The sequence below is a fragment of the Scyliorhinus torazame genome, chromosome 1, assembly GCF_047496885.1.
Source record: "Scyliorhinus torazame isolate Kashiwa2021f chromosome 1, sScyTor2.1, whole genome shotgun sequence".
Classification (NCBI taxonomy): Eukaryota; Metazoa; Chordata; class Chondrichthyes; order Carcharhiniformes; family Scyliorhinidae; genus Scyliorhinus; species Scyliorhinus torazame.
This window is the reverse complement of record NC_092707.1, coordinates 274,438,551-274,459,902: the sequence shown is the minus strand read 5'-3', so window position 1 is coordinate 274,459,902 and position 21,352 is coordinate 274,438,551. Positions and strand designations below refer to the sequence as shown.

General features: G+C 50.5%; 1 protein-coding gene across 13 annotated transcripts in view; it reads left to right on the top strand.

Moving 5' to 3' along the window:
* The window catches only part of pak5 (p21 protein (Cdc42/Rac)-activated kinase 5), a 458,196-nt gene that overhangs the window by 399,219 nt on the left and 37,625 nt on the right, over nucleotides 1–21,352 (top strand). For 12 of the 13 annotated variants that reach the window (XM_072506274.1, XM_072506242.1, XM_072506321.1 and 9 more), the window contains 3 exons: nucleotides 16,036–16,162; nucleotides 16,803–16,928; nucleotides 17,132–17,266. In XM_072506274.1, the coding sequence (XP_072362375.1) occupies nucleotides 16,036–16,162; nucleotides 16,803–16,928; nucleotides 17,132–17,266 (388 nt within the window). The remainder of the gene's footprint in view (nucleotides 1–16,035; nucleotides 16,163–16,802; nucleotides 16,929–17,131; nucleotides 17,267–21,352) is intronic. The other variant, XM_072506265.1, reaches the window with a different exon arrangement.

The window sequence follows — 21,352 nt, the reverse complement described above, 5'->3', positions numbered from 1 at the left end:
ACCACCACTCTCTGACTTCTATCGGTTAGCCAGTTCATTATCCAACTGGCCAAATTTCCCACTACCCCATGCCTCCTTACTTTCTGCAGAAGCCTACCATGGGGAACTTTATGAAATGCCTTACTAAAATCCATGTACACTACATCCACTGCTTTACCTTCATCCACATGCTTGGTCACCTCCTCAAAGAATTCAATAAGATTTGTAAGGCAAGACCTACCCCTCACAAATCCGTGCTGACTATCCCTAATCAAGCAGTGTCTTTCCAGATGCTCAGAAATCCTATCCTTCAGTACCCTTTCCATTACTTTGCCTACCACCGAAGTTAGACTAACTGGCCTGTAATTCCCAGGGTTATCCCTAGTCCCTTTTTTGAACAGGGGCACGACATTCGCCACTCTCCAATCCCCTGGTACCACCCCTGTTGACAGTGAGGACGAAAAGATCATTGCCAACGGCTCTGCAATTTCATCTCTTGCTTCCCATAGAATCCTTGGATATATCCCGTCAGGCCCGGGGGACTTGTCTATCCTCAAGTTTTTCAAAATGCCCAACACATCTTCCTTCCTAACAAGTATTTCCTCGAGCTTACCAATCTGTTTCACACTGTCCTCTCCAACAATATCGCCCCTCTCATTTGTAAATACAGAAGAAAAGTACTCGTTCAAGACCTCTCCTATCTCTTCAGACTCAATACACAATCTCCCGCTACTGTCCATGATCGGACCTACCCTCGCTCTAGTCATTCTCATATTTCTCACATATGTGTAAAAGGCCTTGGGGTTTCCTTGATCCTACCCGCCAAAGATTGTTCATGCCCTCTCTTAGCTCTCCTAATCCCTTTCTTCAGTTCCCTCGTGGCTATCTTGTATCCCTCCAATGCCCTGTCTGAACCTTGTTTCCTCAGCCTTACATAAGTCACCTTTTTCCTCTTAACAAGACATTCAACCTCTCTTGTCAACCATGGTTCCCTCACTCGACCATCTCTTCCCTGCCTGACAGGGACATACATATCAAGGACACGTAGCACCTGTTCCTTGAACAAGTTCCACATTTCACTTGTGTCCTTCCCTGCCAGCCTATGTTCCCAACTTATGCACTTCAATTCTTGTCTGACAACATCGTATTTACCCTTCCCCCAATTGTAAACCTTGCCCTGTTGCACGTACCTATCCCTCTCCATTACTAAAGTGAAAGTCACAGAATTGTGGTCACTCTCTCCAAAATGCTCCCCCACTAACAAATCTATCACTTGCCCTGGCTCATTACCCAGTACTAAATCCAATATTGCCCCTCCTCTGGTCGGACAATCTACATACTGTGTTAGAAAAGCTTCCTGGACACAGTGCACAAACACCACCTCCATCGATCTAAAGAGTTTCCACTCAATATTTGGGAAGTTAAAGTCGCCCATGACTACTACCCTATGACTTCTGCACCTTTCCAAAATCTGTTTCCCAATCTGTTCCTCCACATCTCTGCTACTATTGGGGGGCCGATAGAAAACTCCTAACAAGGTGACTGCTCCTTTCCTATTTCTGACTTCAACCCATACTACCTCAATAGGGTGATACTCCTCGAACTGCCTTTCTGCAGCTGTTATACTATCTCTAATTAACAATGTCACGCCCCACCTCTTTTCCCACCCTCCCTAATCTTATTGAAACATCTATAACCAGGGACCTCCAACAACCATTTCTGCCCCTCTTCTATCCAAGTTTCCGTGATGGCCACCACATCGTAGTCCCAAGTACCGATCCATGCCTTAAGTTCACCCACCTTATTCCTGATGCTTCTTGCGTTGAATTATACACACTTCAACCCATCTCCGTGCCTGCAAGTACTCTCCTTTGTCAGTGTTCCCTTCCCCACTGCCTCATTACACGCTTTGGCGTCCTGAATATCGGCTACCTTAGTTGCTGGACTACAAATCCGGTTCCCATTCCCCTGCCAAATTAGTTTAAACCCTCCCGAAGAGTACTAGAAAACCTCCCTCCCAGGATATTGATGCCCCTCTGGTTCAGATGCAACCCTCCTGCTTGTACAGGTCCCACCTTCCCCAGAATGCGCTCCAATTATCCAAATACCTGAAGCCCTCCCTCCTACACCATTCCTGCAGCCACGTGTTCAACTGCACTCTCTCCCTATTCCTAGCCTCGCTATCACGTGGCACCGGCAACAAACCAGAGATGACAACTCTGTCTGTCCTGGCTTTTAACTTCCAGCCTAACTCCCTAAACGTGTTTATTACCTCCACACCCCTTTTCCTACCTATGTCGTTGGTACCAATGTGCACCACGACTTCTGGCTGCTCCCCCTCCCCCTTAAGGATCCTGAAGACACGATCCGAGACATCCCTGGCCCTGGCACCCGGGAGGCAACATACCTTCCGGGGGTCTCGCTCGCGACCACAGAATCTCCTATCTATTCCCCTAACCATTGAATCTCCTACAACTATTGCTTTTCTATTCTCCCCCCTTCCCTTCTGAGCCCCAGAGCCAGACTCAGTGCCAGAGACCTGGCCGCTAGGGCCTTCCCCCGGTAGGTCATCCCCCCCAACAGCATCCAAAACGGTATACTTGTTTTGAAGGGGAACGGCCACGAGGGATCCCTGCACTTTCTGCCTGTTTGTTTTTTTCCCCCTGACTGTAACCCAGCTATTCTTGTCCTGTACCTTGGGTGTGGTTACCTCCTTGTAACTCTTCTCAATCACCCCCTCTGCCTCCCGGATGATCCGAAGTTCATCCAGCTTCAGCTCCAGTTCCCTAACACGGTCTTTGAGGAGCTGAAGTTGGGTGCACTTCCCGCAGGTATAGTCAGTGGGGGCACCGGTGGTATCCCTCACCACCCACATCCTACAGGAGGAGCATGTAACTGGCCTAGCCTCCATCCCCTCTTACCTGACAGAATATAGCTGCCCTGTGGACTAACTAGATCTCCGCCCTCCGACCCTGCTCCCAGTCAGCTACACTTTCTGTAAACTCCTGGCTCCCTTCTCGCTCTTTGCGGAAATGTAGGAAACAAAATGAAAGGAGCACCTTACTCCCTCCTCACCTAACTCCCTCAGTCACCAAACTCTCACTATAGCACTCAAATGCACCAAATTCAGCACTCCCTCGGTCACCAAACTCTCACTATCGCACTCAAATGCACCAAATTCAGCACTCCCTCAGTCACCAAACTCTCACTATCGCACTCAAATGCACCAAATTCAGCACTCCCTCAGTCACCAAACTCTCACTATAGCACTCAAATGCACCAAATTCAGCACTCCCTCGGTCACCAAACTCTCACTATCGCACTCAAATGCACCAAATTCAGCACTCAGTGCAAACAAAGTCTGCACTGTAGGGGATCACTTGTATACTGTGAATCTAGCCTCAGAAAACTGGCCTAATCCAATTAACTAATTAACAAGCTCCAGCTGCAAGTGCCTACAAGTCGAAGCCTGTTTAAAGCTTATTGAAAACTCACCTTCTTCTAACCAAACAGCAACTTTTAAGTTAATTAACTAAATAAAAGAAAGACTAAACTTTAGATAAAAATGAAGCCTTATACTCGCTCGGTCACCAAACTCTCACCATCGCACTCAAATGCACCAAATTCAGCAAAACTGAGAAATATTGTTTTGGAAACTGACAGGATTGATGGCCAATAAATCCCCAGGACCTGATAATCTACATCCCAAAGCACTTAAGGAGGTGGCCCAAGAAATAATGGATGCATTGGTGGTCACCTTCCAAGATTTTATAGACTCTGGAACAGTTCTTACAGATTGGAGGATAGCTAATCCAACCCCACTATTTAAAAAAAGGGGGGGGGAGTAGAGAGAAACCAGGGAATTATAGACCAATAAGTCTGACGCCGGTTGTGGGGAAAATTTTAGAATCCATTTTCAAAGATTCTATAGCAGAGCACTTGAAAAACAGTGGCAGGATCGGACACAGTCAGCATGGAGTTATGAAGGGGAAATCATTCTTGACAAATCTACTGGAATTCTTTAAGGATGTAACTAATAGAGTTGATGAGGGGGAGCCAGTTGATGTGGTTTATTTTGACTTTCAGAAGGCTTTTGACAAAGTCCCCATAAAAGATTAGATTAGAGTGGGTGCTGTATTCAGATGGATAGAAAACTGGTTGGCAGACAGGAGATAAAGAGTAGAAATAAACGGGGATGGCAGACAGTGACTAGTGGGGTACCAGAGGGATCGCTGCTGGGACTCCAGCTATTCACTATATATATATATATGATTTAGATGAGGGAATGAAATATAATGGAAATGATTCTCCGGCAGCGTTGGGCTCTTGCTTGAGCACAACATGGCCGGAGAATGCCAGGAGAGGCTTGCAGCAAGCCTCCCGACAGGCTCCGTGCCTTCCGGGATTCTCTGAAGTCCCGCGAAACGTCGGAACCCCGCCACAAATGGGCAGGACCGAATGACTCACGTGGAAGTAAGTCGTAAACTGACTTACAACCTAACTGTGTGGGATCTTCCGGCCTCCATCGATTGTTCAGCCTCCCCAGGGAGGCTGCAGCCAGGCGCCGATCAGTGCTGGTCCAAACAAACGTGGACCAGGCAGGACGGCACCAAGGGGGTTCTCCCGGGCTATCGGAGACCCCAGGGTGGTCAAGGCAAGTGCAGGGTGGTACCCCGGCACTCCCTCTCGAAGGCGGGCACCTTGGCACTGCCCAGCAGACACCTTGGCACTGCCACCCTGGCACTGCCCAGATGCCGGATGGCACTGCCAAGTTAGCAGGAGCCTGGGTGCCAGGGTGGCATTGCCAGGGGCGAGGGGGGACATGCCCATGAAATGCAGGTGGAGGGGGGGTTTGAAGGGTGATGAGTGTAGGGCAGGTAAGTAGTGGCCTCGGGGAGATGTGGTGGGTGGGGGTCCTAGAAAGGAGGGGGTGCTGTAAGGATGCTTAGGGGGGGGCTGAAGAGGGGGGACCCCCAGGGACCCCATAGCAAGGTATCCTCACTTGGGGGCGGGGGGGGGGGGGGGGTTAGTGTCCATGTGTGTAGCAGGTGACATTGCCCATGAGTGAGGGTGCAAGCTCACTTAGAGACTGGGACACCCTTTCAAAATGGTGACCCGATCTTGGAGTTCAGCTCCCCAGTGTTAAAAAAAATTCTAAATGTGGGCTAAACCAGTGAGAAATTCCCCAGGGCCCAAAAATGTGACTAAGTGTCATTTAATAACGGTGGGGAATCCACCGGCAGAGCCGGCAGGAAACTCTCTGAAAAACCCACCACAAATTAACTTTGAACGTTTTTGGGAGAATCGCACCCAATATCTCCAAATTTGCAGAGAACACAAAACTGGGTGGGAAGGCGAGCTGTTAGGAGGAGGCAGAGATCCTTCAGTGTGATTTTCGTCAGTTGAGTGAGTGGGCAAATGATTGGCAGATGCAATATAATTTGGATAAATGTGAGGTTATCCACTTCGGTGGCAAAAACAGGACAGCAGATATTTTTCTGAATGGTCATAAATTAGGAGAGGGGAATGTTCAACGATACCTGGGTGTCCTCATACATCAGTTGTTGAAGGTAAGCATGCAGGTGCAGCAGGCGGTAAAGAAGGCAAATAGTATGCTGTCCCTCATAACGAGAGGATTCGAGTGCATGAGCAGGGATTTCTTGCTGCAATTGTACATGGCCTTGGTGATGCCACACCTGGAATATTGTGTGCAGTTTTGGTCTCCTTATCTGAGGAAGGATGTTCTTGCTCCAGAGGGATTGCGGAGAAGGTTTACCAGACTGATTCCTGGGATGGCAGGACTGACGTATGGAGAGAGATTGAGTCAGTTAGGATTGTATTCGCTGGAGTTCAGAAGAATGAGGAGGGCTGGGGGGGGGGGGGGGGGGGGGGGGGGGGTGATCTCATAAAACCTGTAAAATTCTGACAAGACTAGACGAGGTCGATGAAAGAAAAATGTTCCAGATGGTGGGAGAGTCCAGAATCATGGGTCACAGTCTAAGGATACAGGGTAGACCGTTAGGACCGAGATGAGGAATAATTTCTTCACCAGAGAGTGGTCTCCATGTGGGATTTGCTACCACAGAAAGTAATTGAGGCCAAACATTGTGGGGTGAATTCTCCGTTTGGGAGATTCTTCCGTCAAAGGAGAATTGCAACTGATTTATGATCACCCTGGGAGCACAAATCGGGATGCAATTAGTATCCTTTGCCATGCAAATTTATGCATGGTGAGGAATACCATCAAGCTGCCATCTTGAGCGGAAGGCCCAATAGTGAAGTCCTGCAGCCAGACACCCTGGATTGCCTGGGTGCCCTCCTTCTCCCAAGTATGGGATGACCTGACCTGCACCCCCTAAAGAGGGAGACCACTCCCCCAGGGACCCCTATATTATGGAGACGCCTCCCCAGGGACATCTGCAATAGAGAGATCCCCCCAGGGATATCTGCAATAGAGAGACCCCTGTAATAGGGAGACACCCCCCCCACCCCCCCCCCCCCCGTGACCCTTGGAATAGGGAGACCCCCCAGGGACTCTGCAATAAGGAGACCCCCTCAGAGACCCCTGTAAGGGCAGACACCCCCACTCCCCAAGGATACCTGCAGTAGGGAGACCCTCCAGGGACCCCTGTGACTAAAAGATCCCCCTCCACAGACTTCTTTCTCCCCCCCCCCCCCCCCCTCCCCTCCACATAAAGGAGACCCCTGTGTGGAAGCTAGAGAGCGGTCCAGACAGCGTGGGTGAATGAAATTACACCTGTAACACTTACCTGGAGGCTCCACGTGTCCATTCCTCAAAGGAGAACAGCTGTGACCTGTGTTTCAACACCGCAAATCCATTAGCTGCAAACCATTCATAACTTTCCAGTAGTGGGCTGAGATTGACAGCTTCCACAAACCAGCTGCAGCCTTGATTCATTCATCTCTCTTCGTGGATCAGTGTTTCGAAGTGGTGAAACCCCAATGTTTACAAACATTGACCACATCAAAGAGGTAAGTGCATTCCAAGCACTAATGCATTCCATCACTTAAGCGTGTGATTGCCACCCTTGCAGTGCCAACAAGTGCCATGGGGTAGTGCCAGGGTGGGCCCTCGTCGTAGCCCCATGGGAGTGGTTCTATGTATGTGTGGTGGGAGGTGGAGAACAGGAAATGAGGAGGGAATTTGCAGGCATGGCAGAGGGGAGTAGCTACTGATGGAGAAGGGGGGAGGAGTGTAAACGCGGGCAATACTTATGCAGTGGTGGTGAGGGGGGATCCCCTGTTGATTGTACCCCACTCTGCCGTGAAACCCGCTGTCGGGAGTGCACTGCTGGCAGGAAAAGTGAATCCCGACAACTGGGGAATTCCAGCCAGATGTACATCAATACAAAGAGGGCAATTTTAATCCCCCAAAATGGATGAGGGTCAGGTGAGGTAAACATTTTACAATATGTGGGGAAACCCAGACTTACTTCCCAACCAAAACTCCTCACTTGATCACAGAAAACCCACCTCTGCGAATATCATGGACAATGACTGAAAACTCCATGTGCAAGAACTTCAACTGAAGCTTAAAAGCTAAAGCGGTGGGATCCTCAGTTTCAGAGACTAAGCGTTGATGCCGCGACTGAATGGGTGGTATTCGACAACGGGAAAATTGGTGCCATTCCCAGAACAATTCAACTGTTAATGGGCTAGCACTGGCACCATGGGAAAGATAACCGATTCCAATGAAAAGCGATGTCTGATTCGCCAGAGTCAGGATTGAAACTCGAGAGGCTGACAAGCTTCAGCTGCTTTTAAGCACTTCACTCCCCACACACACCGCCCCAGCCGTCAAGATGGCCGCAAGAAGAGTGGCACCCGCGGTTCACAGACGTGGAACTATAGATTCTACTGGATGCAGTGGAGGAAAGGCGGGCCACCCTGTCAGGGAGGGGAGGAGGTTGCCACTGCAGCCGTGCACTGGGCCTGGGCGCAGGTGGCAGAGGCTGTGAGTTCCATGGGCAACACTGCCAGGACCGGCCAGCAGTACTGCAAGAAACTGAACAACCTCCTCAGAACGGCCAGCGTGAGTAAGCAGCACTGTGCCAATCCCTAACCAACACACCCGTAACCCCGCCCACCCTCCCCCACCTATAGGGCGACCGAACTCCCACCCTGCACCACCTGGCAGCACCCATACCGGCCACCTGTGCTGAGTGATGCATCCAACTCACACTCCTCATTTTCTGTCTCTTCCCCCACCTTCAGGAGTAGTCAGCCCACAACCTCTGGGAGAGGGATAAGACCACGGGGGGGAACTCCAAGACCTGCAGCGCCTCATCGCAGCAGAACAATGGACACTGGACCTGATCGCTGGGCTCAGGGAGAAGGGTGGTCACCGAGGTGGAGGCCGGCATTCAGCGAGCAAGTCAGAGCCCGCTGAGTTGAGGTTGATGGCATGTGTGTCACCACATCCACCACCCCCCATGCTGCCCCCTCCACCACCCCTGCATGCCGCCCCCTCCACCGCCACATGCACCCCCCGCTCAATCTATCCACGCAACCCCCCCCCCCCCCCAGCCAATCACCACCACCACCTGCCAGCCCAACCAAACATGCATCTTGTCTTGTGTCTTACAGGATCCCCTGGCAATGAGGCGGGCCATTCTGCTGCTCCCCACCCCTGACCACAGCCACAACCCCAGGAGGAGAGCAGCGAGGAGGAGAAAACGGACACCTATGGGAGCCCTTGACCCGAAGTCCGAGACACCCCAGAGCACCAGTCCGGGGATGACACTGACTTTCCATCACAACTGTCTCCAACATCCTCCACCATCCCAGAGACACTCACCTCGGTTGGGCATGTTAGTGAAGAGGCTCCTGGGGCACCATCTGGCGCACACCACACACGTGCTATGGTACAGCAGGTGGAGGTAGGAACCCCCGAGAGGGTGGCCTGACCCCAGGGACTAGTTGCCATCCGGATGGGTTTCAGGCTTCTGGCAAGGGCGGTCCTATCTTTAGTGGAGATGCAGTAGCAGAGCTAGGGACTGGATGAGGGGGTGTCGACAACCATCCAGCACCTGCAGATGCAATTGGAGAGTTCGTACCGCCTGCAGGAGCAGGGGGCAGGGCTGACCATGCGAGCCACCCAGGCCAACACCACATGGGTGGCGTCAGGGGTGGAGGCCTTGGGGGTGAAGGTTTTGGCCATATAGGACCTCCGTGACGGCACAGATACACCTGTGGACTGAGATCTGTGAGATTCCAGACAGGTCCCCACTCGCCGCCTGGAAGGACGCCGTGATGTAAACATTCAGGGCGCCCGTCACCTTGACGGCCACCGGGAGCGGGTGTCCTCCCCAGGTGCGCCTTGACCTGGCACTGTACTCCTGCTCAACTGGAGTCTTTGACGACATGCCCGATCTGGCAGGTCCTTGAATGATGGGCACTGCCGGTACATACAGGGCCTCATGCGGCACCTTCTCCTCCTCTCGGCCTTTGGGGCGGCCGGCTCTTCATCCTCACCTGCTGCCTCCCGTTCCTCTGGGGCAAGCTCCGCTTCAGCGTCTTCCTCGAGCAGCTCCAGCTCAGACAGGCTCAGTTCATCCCCCAGGATTGCGGCGTCTAGGATGAAGGCCGCGGTTCCTGGTTGAATTCCGAAGTCCATTGTCTTCAGGGTGTGAAAGGCAGACATGTTAGCATGGTGCATACCCCCGTGCCCAACCAGATCCACCTGGCTACATGGTGGCACTGGTCTGCACTGCAGGCCCTGCCCCCACTTGTCCACCTCCCCTCCCTCCCTATGTCCCCATATCTACCCACGGCCTTTCCACCTGGCATTCTGCTCTTCGCACCTCGAGCCCCATCGATGCCTGGCACTGCGGGTGCCTTGGCCCCTGGCGCCCGCCCCTACTGCCAGGGGTACCAGGGCTGACCCTACCCATGCCAGCGGTACGCTCCGCGGCTCACATCTGGCACCCTCCTGCAGGGGCTACTGTGTATGTTGCCCTTGGATGGGCTGTGTGTTGCCCCACCGGTGGGTGGGCTGCTGGATGGGGGAGGGCGGTGGGAGAGTTGGTGGGGTGGAGGGTGTGGGATGGGGTGGCGGGGTGGGGGCAACCTTACAGCCGATGTCACTCTGTACAACCACGGGCCACAGAGGGCAGTCAGTGGGGTGCGCAGCAAAGCCTGCAGCAATGGTGGTCCTTGGGGGTCACCTCGACTCCACAGTCAATTCCGTGGTCACCCCTGTCACTCCTCGCTGCCCCCCCAGGCCTGGCTGAGGATCCCCTCTATCCAGTCAACCCTGGCAGCCCCCGGTCATGCTTCTGCATGTCCTACCTCCTCTCTCTCCCTCATCAGCCACAGCGCCTATTTCCCGATTTTTAAAACCACAAGTGAAACTTGCCGTTGGTAATTCCCCCCCATAGGAGGTAGAGTATTGTCATGCCCCTGGAGAATAACGGGTCGGGACCACTAATAATATGCAAAAGGCGCTTACTATGCGTAAGGTGGAGAACGTATTGGCGCCCACCTTGATTTTGGCGTCACGGCCGATTCTCCGCCCAATCGCGTTTCGCAAATCCAGTATCCACTGACGGAGAATCCTGCCGAGGATTCTTCATTAATGACACTGAACATTGCAGCTTCATATTATTGCCCATAAGTTTATAACTCCAGGGCGGTGCAGTGGTGCTGAGGACTCTGGTCCCCTACCCCGGATCACTGTCCGTGTGGAGTTTGCACATTCTACCCGTATCTGCGTGGGTCTCATCCCCACAAAAAGATGTGCAGGGTCGGTGGATTGGCCACGCTAAATTGCCCCTTAATTGGAATTTTGTTTTCAGTTTATAACTCAAATGCCTCCTAACTTTTTGTTTTTCTCAGATATACGTGTATATTTAGCACTCAGTAATATTCCACAACAATTGAACAGGCCTACCAGAAACTACATTTCCTTACCCCAAAATTATATTTGGAGTTGTTATAGCAGTTGGGTAATATGCATGATTAGCTGAATGTGTATCAAGTCTCTTTTTTGTTAAAACTCAGAAGCGATTACATTTTCAGTTTGCTGTGTTCATGTAACTAGTCATTAAAAGTGACTCTTGAACTTTGCAAAAGATTCTCGCTAACTCACTCGAGTTATTAACACTTTATAGTTCACTTTTTCTGAATTTCCGAAGGTTGATTACGTTTTCCATTGAAATGAGTAGGAGATGGGTTATTCAGCTTCCTCTGATTTCATAGCCGCTTGATGTCTGCAGAATGTCAGGTGACTATTTTTGATAGTAAGGAATCTCAGCGGGCAGCAATAAGGCCACGAGCAAGATTTTCTTTTCAGCTCTATACACACTGTCCCTCTAGGGAACCAGCAATAGCCCATTTTTTGTGGAGATTCACCATCAAAACTCTAGTTCATTAACTTTTTTATGTTTAACTTCTATTATCTTAGATGCAATGATGCAGCAATTACGTTTTTTCTGCAGCATTTTGTTTCAATTAAAGAACTGCGTTAAACTATGTTGGCAAAATTAGATTGAAGACAGAGAAACTAAGCCTTCTTCAATCACAATAATTGTGATAGTTTCCTTGTGTGCAGTGGAATATAAAGATTCAAAATAGACAATGTTAACTTTTGAGCATTTTTATTGTGTGTATCGCAATGTTCACCTCTGTTAAATTCTCATTGCTGCCATCTGCCGATACATTTGCTCATATAGTCAAAACATTCGGGGCCAAAGTAAGGTGTGGATTTCTTCATGATGCTGCTGGTGCCTAACGGTTGGCCCAATCCCTACAATGCAGAAAGAGACCATTCGGCCCATTGAGCCTGCACCGACCCTCCGAAAGAGCATTCTACCTAGGCCCACGTCCCACCCTATCCCCATAACGCCATTCATTGACCATGGCAAGCTGTTTAACCTGCACATCTTTGGATTGTGGGAGTAAACCAGAGCACCTGGAGGAAACCCACAGAGTCACAGGAAGAACGTGCAAGCTCCACCTAAGGCTCCACCTAAGACCAGGTCAGACCCAAGGCCAGAAAAAGGTCCCAAGATTGGGCAGGAGTGTGGCAACTCTCTGCGAACTCTCCCAAACAGATCCTCTTTTTACATCTCTTATAATCGTACCAATCTTTTCTATGTATTTACATTGTGTACCTTGTGTTGCCCCATGATGTATTTTCTTTTTATTTTATTTTCATGTACTTAATGATCTGTTTCAGCTGCTCACAGAAAAATACTTTTCATTGTACCTCAGTGACGATAAACAAATCCAACCATCCAGAATCAAACCCGGGTGCCTGGTGCTGTGAGGCAGCAGTTCTAACCACTGTGTCACCCTGTCACACTTTTTCTGTGGGGTGGGATCAGATTGGTCAGTCCAACCTTTGCTTATCGAAAAAGCAATGTGTGTCGTCTGGCATGGAATACAAGAGCTTGAGACATCTAGGGCAAAATTCTCCCCCAACGGCGCGATGTCCGCCGACTGGCGCCAAAGACAGCGCCAATCAGACGGGCATCGCGCCGGCCCAAAGGTGCGGAATGCTCCGCATCTTTGGGGGCCGAGCCCCAACATTGAGGGGCTAGGCCGACGCCGGAGGGATTTCCGCCCCGCCAGCTGACGGAAATGTCGTTTGTTGCCCCGCCAGCTGGCGCAGAAATGCGGCGCATGCGCGGGAGCGTCAGCGGCCGCTGAAAGTTTCCCACGCATGCGCAGTGGGGAGAGTCACTTCCGCCTCTGCCATGGTGGAGGCCGTGGCGGAGGCGGAAGGGAAAGAGTGCCCCCACGGCACAGGCCCGCCCGCGGATCAGTGGGCCCCGATCGCGGGCCAGGCCACCGTGGGGGCACCGCCCGGGGTCAGATCGCCCCGCGCCCCCCCCAGGACCCCGGAGCCTGCCCACGCAGCCTGGTCCCGCCGGTAAATACCAGGTTTAATTTACGCCGGCGGGACAGGCAATTTCTGGGCGGGACTTCGGCCCATCCGGGCTGGAGAATTGAGCGGGGGGTCCCGCCAACTGGCGCGGCCCGATTCCCGCCCCCGCCCAATCTCCGGTACCAGAGACTTCGGCGGGGGCGGGATTCACGCCGGCCAACGGCCATTCTCCGACCCGGCAGGAGTCGGAGAATGACGCCCCTATTCTTTGGGAGGATCTGAGTTTCTAAATTTTGACACAAGCAGCGGGACTTCGGCCTATCGTGGGCCGGAGAATCGCCTGCAGGGGGCCCGGAGAATAGCTGGGGGGGACCGGCGCGGTGCGATTCCCACCCCCGCCGAATCTCCAGTGCCGGAGAATTCGGGGGCCGGATTCACGCCCCCCCCCCCCCCCCCCCCCCCCCCCCGGCGATTCTCCGATCCGGCGGGGGTTCGGAGAATCCCGCCCAAGGTCTCTGGAGCCTAGTCTATGCTTGGTGATTTTATCAGCCAGAAAGGAGTTAATTTCAAAATTGCAAATGTTTTAACGAGTTTACATTGCTACCATGGTAACAACATGCTGGTAATTGGTGCCTTTATAACCATCAAATTTAGCTTTGCCGAAAACCAGTGTTATATCAGAAATTACCCAGTAGAATATTGAAAATTCTGCAAGCCTTTCCTCTTGTTTATTGGGTCCATTCAGTGTAAATGGGAAAATTTAAATGGTGTGTTGGTCAATTGACAAAATGTGAAAGCGGATTCAATTACTACTTGTCCTATGTCAACCATGCTTCCAGCAGCAATATGTAAATTCTGCTCTGTCTTCTACAATTGATTCAGTTAACAAAACTGTAGAGCATTATTTAGGAGTTGCCTTCTTGTTGAATCTATTTTTATCTAGAGGCCCAATCCAGAGGCCCAGGCTAATGTTCTGGGACCACAAAGCTATTGTCGATTGTCATAAAAACCCAGCTGGTTCACTAATGTCCTTTAGAGAAGGAAATCTGCCATCCTTACCTGGTCTGGCCGACACATGACTCTAGGCCCACAGCATGAAATACCCCCTGAAATGGCCCAGCAAGCCACTCAGTTCAAGGGTGTGGTAGTCGGTATTAGAGGTATTACGGTACCCTGTAATGCTGTAAGACCATTGGTGTAGGAGGTACTGTTTTCATTGGTTGAGCCTGCCTGCTGGTTCCGCCCAGTAAGGCGGAGTATAAGAGCCCGTGTCTCCCCAGCAGCTGCCTTCTGTACCTGCGCTGCTGGGGGAAACATCTAGTGTAATAAAGTCTTCAATTGTCTCCAATCTCGCTTCTGGAGTTATTGATCGAGCATCAAAGGGTAATTAGGGATGGATAACAAATGCTGGCCTTACCAGCCATGCTGATATGAATTATTAAACAATGTGACCCATGTAGCCTCACATCAAGAAAGGAAACAAGAAATATGTTCTAAATGTGGCAATTTGATTTTTAAAATAAATATTTAACAATATTTTGACTACAGTTTTAACTTTGCAATGTTCGTGTTAGTTCAACCCCCATATTTTTCCTGTAGTCAGTTTTTTGAACAGATGGTTTGTAACGTCATTTGGCTGATTGAATACACTGAACCATCTCTCAGTGTGTTAATGATACTTTTTGCATTGCGTTTCCAAACCCTTTTCTGTTGGCTTATTGACATCATTATTTATTTTTTGTAATTAAAAGCCTAAGAATTACATTTTCTTTGCTGTATTTTATGTTTTGCAAAATATGATTGTTTCATGCTTTGGATTTTGCCCTGGACAAAATATTCAACCGTAAACATATTTCAATTTCATGCAACACCATGGGCTTCATTCTCCGACCCCCCGCCGGGTCGGAGAATCGCTGGGGGCTGGCGTGAATCCCGCCCCCGCCGGTTGCCGAAGTCTCCGGCACCGGAGATTCAGCGGGGGCGGGAATCGCGCCGCGCCGGTTGGCGGGCCCCCCCGCTCGATTCTCAAGTCCCGCCGATAAATTGCCTGTCCCGCCGGCGTGGATTAAACCACCTTTTGAATGGCGGGACAAGGCAGCGTGGGCGGGCTCCGGGGTCCTGGGGGGTGCGCGGGGTGATCTGGTCCCAGGGGGTGCCCCCACGGTGGCCTGGCCCGCAATCGGGGCCCACCGATCCGCGGGCGGGCCTGTGCCGTGGGGGCACTCTTTCCCTTCCGCCTCCGCCACGGTCTCCACCATGGTGGAGGCGGAAGAGACTCCCTCCACTGCGCATGCGTGGGAAACTGTCAGCGGCCGCTGACGCTCCCGCGCATGCGCCGCCCGGGGATGTCATTTCCGCGCCAGCTGGCGGGGCAACAAAGGCCGTTTCCGCCAGCTGGCGGGGCGGAAATTCCTCCGGCGTCGGCCTAGCCCCTCAATGTTGGGGCTCGGCCCCCAAAGATGCGGAGCATTCCGCACCTTTGGGGCGGCGCAATGCCCGTCTGATTGGCGCCGTTTTGGGCGCCAGTCGGCGGACATCGCGCCGTTTCGGGAGAATTTTGCCCCAGGTGTCAATGAATCCTCTATTTGTCCAAATTACATTTCTAAATTGTATTAAGAAAAATTAAAGATTACATACTGAACTATTTGGATGTAACAAAGAGTAAAATGAAAGCTGAACCACTGACCGATGTTCCACAGCGGGCTAATCAATATTTGAAAGAGCAAATTAGATTAAAATTTTAGTCTGGTTCAATTGGAAGGAGGAGAGTATATTCATCAAAGAGGAGAGCACAGGTAATCATTAAGATCAAAACCAACTCTATTATCCAGGATAGAAAGTCTGCCTTGTTTTACTGATTGCACACAATTCACAGTGCACAGCTATATCGTTAGAAAGTTCAAGCAGCAAGCTGGTCAAATACGATCAAAGAATTAAATAATGTCATTTTTATTCATTTCCATTGGGTGGAGGAGAGAGGAAAACAGATCCTGAACAAACCTTATTCAATTTGGAATAGAGTTGGAATAATACAAAATCTAACTTTGGTCCCTAACCCACCAGCCACCCCGATAGCAAATGTATTAATTCATATAATCAGCAATAAAAACCTGCTGTGTGGCAAAGGTTGGGATAGAGTGGAAGGAATTTTTTTCTATTTCAGAGCAAATGGTTGTAACCATGATTGTTTTTTGTTTAAATTGCAGAATGAATGAAGAACAAATAGCAACAGTTTGCTTTTCTGTTTTGAAGGCTCTAGCATACCTTCATTCTCAGGGGGTTATCCACAGGGATATAAAAAGTGACTCTATACTTCTAACCAGTGACGGCAGGGTAAGCAATATTTTTGATGCTTTTCCTCATACCATTAGATATCTCCATTTGTGTCATAATTGGATGATGAAGTAATTAATGGAATGTGATTAATACTTGTCATTTCACAATTGGCAGCACTGGCTGAACTATCCTGAGTGTACCAATAACTATACACTAGCAATTAATTTATGATAATCAGTCAAACTCATAATGGGGCTCGGTAGAAGTGACGTACATTCATACAAGGGGCCCATTCTCTACAAACATAGGGAATATGTTCAAGCCTTTCACCTTTTTTGAACTATTTGGGAGCTTAGGGAATCTATATTTTCCTGCCGCATTCTCGCTGGCAATGTCTTGGCCAGACGGAGTCAGCGTACCAACCAATCAGCATCCTTTATCATTGCTGTGATAGTTTGAAATTAGGCATTCTTGTCATGATGAGTGCAAGATTAAAAACTTCAGCAACGTATCCCTCTTTCAGGTTTGGTTAATAGAATGTTAATATATTTAATAAACAGTGAGCAACCACAGAACTCCTTTACTCCCAACATTTACAGTTTAAGTTGTTTGACTTCCAAAAGAAAAACTTTGAGGATGATAGTAAATGGTATTTAGCACAGGAAATTGACTTGACTATTTTATGTTTTATTTTTAGATTAAATTGTCAGATTTTGGGTTCTGTGCTCAAGTGTCAAAAGAAGTTCCCAGGAGGAAGTCCCTGGTTGGAACCCCATACTGGATGGCACCAGAGGTGATCTCCAGATTACCGTATGGAACTGAAGTAAGGATAAGACCACCTGGGGTTGTGCAGCATGGTTCTCCGTGAAACCAGACTTTCTGGTTTCTAAATTATATCATCAATTGCAGGAACCACATTGACTCATTAAACTTTGAATTCCATCCAGACTATAGCTTCAGTGGCTGTGATCAACATATTAGGTTATTGTTATGTGTTTTAATGGACAAAATTAAATTATTTTTCAGGTGGATATATGGTCTCTTGGTGTCATGGTAATAGAAATGGTGGATGGTGAACCACCGTACTTCAATGAGCCACCTCTCCAAGCCATGAGGAGGATACGAGACAATCTGCCCCCACGATTAAAGGATGTACACAAGGTGGAATTTCCAAACTATTTCTTTCAAATATCACATAAAATTTAGCTTTCAGCAAGCAGGGCTTGGTTTTAACACGGAGTGGGATGAGCCCAAATAAACATTCCCTGTCCTAGGTTTCAGGCCAGCTTCAATGAAGTGATTAGGGAGTTAACAAGGAGGGGCTTTATGCAACATTTCAGAATGAGTAGGTCACCAGAGGTGGTGCTCTCATAAATTACTCCCTGACCTCTCAGTGGCTGCAATCAGTTGCACTGGCCTTTTTCCTCTCTTTCTCCCTCATCTTTCCCCAATCTTTAAATCTAAAACGATGCCTCCTCCTATTGCTTTGCCCAAGGAAACTGCAATTCTCTCCGTAATTCCAGGTGGTGGAGTAGGCAGCACACTACAATGATGCAGCGCACATTCGTGCGTCCCATTTTGTAGCAAGCCCCCAGATTTATTCAGCCACTTGAACCGTTTGCTTCAATAGTGCAGTGCCCTGCTCAGCAATGTTCCAGGTAACCCCACACCGGTGATTATACCTGAGCTGTTCAGGCAGGATGTGGTTAAAAGGACTAATGGCGTATTGGCCTTTATCTCTAGAAGACAGTAATACAAAGGAGGCTTTGTTCCAAGTGTACAGAGCTCTGGTTAGACCCCATCTGCACCTCAGGAAGGAGAAATCGGGCGAGATTCTCTGGAAATATTTGGTAGCTAGCAAGAAGTGCCACGAGCTTCCCGGCGCTCGGCCCGGCAAGGCCAGCAATGCAATACAAGGTTAATTGGCCCACTTAACGAGGCCCCACGGGTGTCACGCCGCAAATGAAGGCTCGCCAGCCAATTCGCCAGGATCGTGCGGCTGCCTCCCTCTGATGTGCATCCTGGGGATACACCTAGAGCAAGGAAGGCCAAGCACGTTGAGGATCACTGAGAGGGTGGGGGGGGGGGGGGGGGGGGGGGAAGGTTGAGAGAGTGGGGCTGCACCTTTGGGAGAGTGGGACAATGGTGTGTACTTGTACGAGACAAATAAAATTCCCTCACCACAACCAGTATAACGCCTCTGGCTTTTTGATCCGCGATGCAGGCCGACCACCAACCCCATGACCCATCCCACTGACATGGGTCGTGCCCCTCCCCCCTCTCCCCCCCCCCCCCCCGAACGGACACGCCCTGCCCACGCACATCCAGCTGCAGAGGGGGAGGGGCTCTGCTCCACGGACCGCACACTCTGTGCTCCAAATACCCAAACAGAACGTCGCCAAACCTTGGCTGCGGACATGTGCCCGGGCTGGGGCCCATCCCCTGGGTGTTCGGAGGTTGCCTATTGCTTCTGTGGTGCTGCCTCGCACAGTCCATGAATCAAGGTGTGATTGGAATGCTAGGCAATGAGCCCCACATGCTACATGGCACGACCATCTACAGGGATCCACTTGGGATGTGTGAAGTGCTCCCTTGAGCACAATTGACAAATCCCTATTGGTAATTAAATTGAGCCGCATGGCCAGAGACCTCCGTGGTCAGTGGGACTTGTGGGTGGTCAGTGTTGCTCTTTTTAGCCTTAGTTTATTAGCTCTGATTACGCCACCTTTGCTCACGAGTCGCCAGGCATCTTTCTGATACCACCACGTGGTTCAAGTTCAAGTTATGATTAATAAGTCAGCACACCGCTTAGTAAGATTGAAATCAATGGTCATTTATTATATACAACAAGTAATGTTTACACAATAATCCTACTATCTATATAATAAACCTATCACTACTGGCCAATACTTAACTTTAGGAAGAGCGCACCAGGTCAGGGAAACGAATGGCTTATCCAATCGGATCTGGCCAGCGGGGTTCAAAAGGCTGCTACAGGTCGATGGCTAGGAGTCTTTATCGGATAGCGATCGCTGGACTCAAACTTACGGTTGCCGGTTGCTGTTCTTGCGGAGGTCTCGAGCAGGCGAAGAAGGGAGAGAGAGAGAGATCTTAACTTGGCCCCTCACTTTATAGGGCCCAGGGGCTTCCCGGCTCCCGGGGCGGCCCTTGACCCTGAGTCCCAAGTGATTGGACTTGTTCCCAATCACTGGGTTCGATACGTCCAATTGCGAGGCGATTCCCCGATCGGGGGGTGGCCTTTGTTTCGGCCACTGCAGGCGCCGACAGGTCTGGCCCGGTATTCAATTGCTAATATGTTGCACTTGTTCCCGGGGATAGCCGATTAAACTGCAGATGTCTGGGTGGATGGGCTGTTAAGAGTCCTGAATGTACTGCAAATGTCTGGGTTGATGGGCTGTTAATAGCCCTGAGTATCGATCAGGGCCAACTTCCCCAGAGCCGAATATGCTATTCTGTCTGCAGCTGTCCGTTTGTGTCTTGTTACCTGCTTTTCCCAGCAGCCTTTCCGGTTTGCCATTTTAAATCGGGTTTTGGCCAAATTAATCGGGAAGCAGCCATTTTACGTGGCTACATCAGTGGGGGTAGACAGGCAGGCACTAGGGTTGCCCCTGGAACGGTGTTATAACCTGCCTACTTACGATTGGCTGGGGACTAATGACTATCCCACAATTCTATGGGAGTATGAACTTCCCCAATGAGGGGGGCGGAGAAACTCCTCGTATAAATAAGCTGGCCAGTTCAGGAACCAGCAGGAAGGAGAAGGTAGCAAGGGAAGTTACTGCTACTGTTATATATATATATATATATATATATATATATTGTTATAGTAAATAAACGTTATTATTTTGTATCCTTAAAACTCGTGCTGGATTCTTCGTGGCCCTTACAAAACTGGCGACGAAGGCAAAAGTGAATAGCTGTCTACACTGCTGAAGCCACCTCCCTGGATTTTTGTTGGATACAGGTTGGAAGTTGTTTTCTATTATACCATGCCTCTGTACGGACGTTTGGATGTTTTTGATGCTGCGCTGGAAAGCTGGAACCAGTACACACAACGGATGCGTTACTATTTCCGGGCAAACAATAATGTTACGTGACCGTTTGGTTTGCGGTATTAACAATGCAGCAACCCAGAGAAAGTTGTTAGCGGAGCCAACATTGACTTTTCAACAGGCAATACAAATAGTCTTGTCCCGAGAGAGCGCAGAGCGAGGAGTACAGGAGCTACAGGGAATGGAAGTGCGTGCCTTGGGGTGCAACCCTTTCCGTCCAAAAACGTCCCCCTGCACTCCTGTGGTACCTTGGGCGGGGCAACGACCGGACCGACGCCAGTGGCCATCGGACATTCCTCCCCGAAGGGAGCCTTCTCCAGAGCCAATGGATGAGGAGCCATGTCCGTGTCAGACTTTAGGCGCCGACCCCGTCGCGGACGGCGGTCCTGGGGACGCCAGAGGCGCCGTCGTTCCGACCGAAACTGGGACCAGCCCAGGGGCCATAACTGGGACCAGCCCAGAGGCCGTACCTTCCATGTGGATGAACCTGCGGCGACCACTCCTGAGGACGTGGAGACGGAGGACGACTGCCTGCAGCTGCATTGCGTGGCAGCTCCCCGTGTGGCCCCCATTAAGGTGACAGTACGGGTCAATGGCCACCCGCTGGAGATGGAGTTGGATACTGGCGCAGCGGTCTCCGTGATCGCCCAGAGGACATTCGACCGCATCAAGCAGGGTATACAGACCCTTACATTAACTGACTCACAGGCCAGGTTGGCCACCTACACGGGGGAACCACTGGACATTGCAGGAACTACAATGACCCCTGTTGTCTATGGACGCCAGGAGGGGCGTTTCCCACTTATCGTAGTGCGTGGCCATGGGCCCAGCCTGTTGGGTCGGGACTGGTTGCGCTATTTGCGGTTGCAATGGCAGCACATCCTCCAAACAGTTTCTGGAGGGTTGACTGAGGTGCTAGGATGATACCCAGATGTATTCCAGCCTGGTTTGGGGAAAATAAAAGGGGCCGTAGCCCGTATCCAAGTTGAACCAGGAGCCATGCCACGCTATTTCCGGGCGCGCCCAGTGCCTTACGCTTTGCTCGAGAAGGTAGAAGGGGAGCTCACTCGTTTGGAGAGTTTGGGTATTATCAGGCCCGTCCGTTTTGCTGACTGGGCAGCACCAATTGTACCAGTAATGAAGCCAGATGCCACAGTTCGCTTGTGTGGCAACT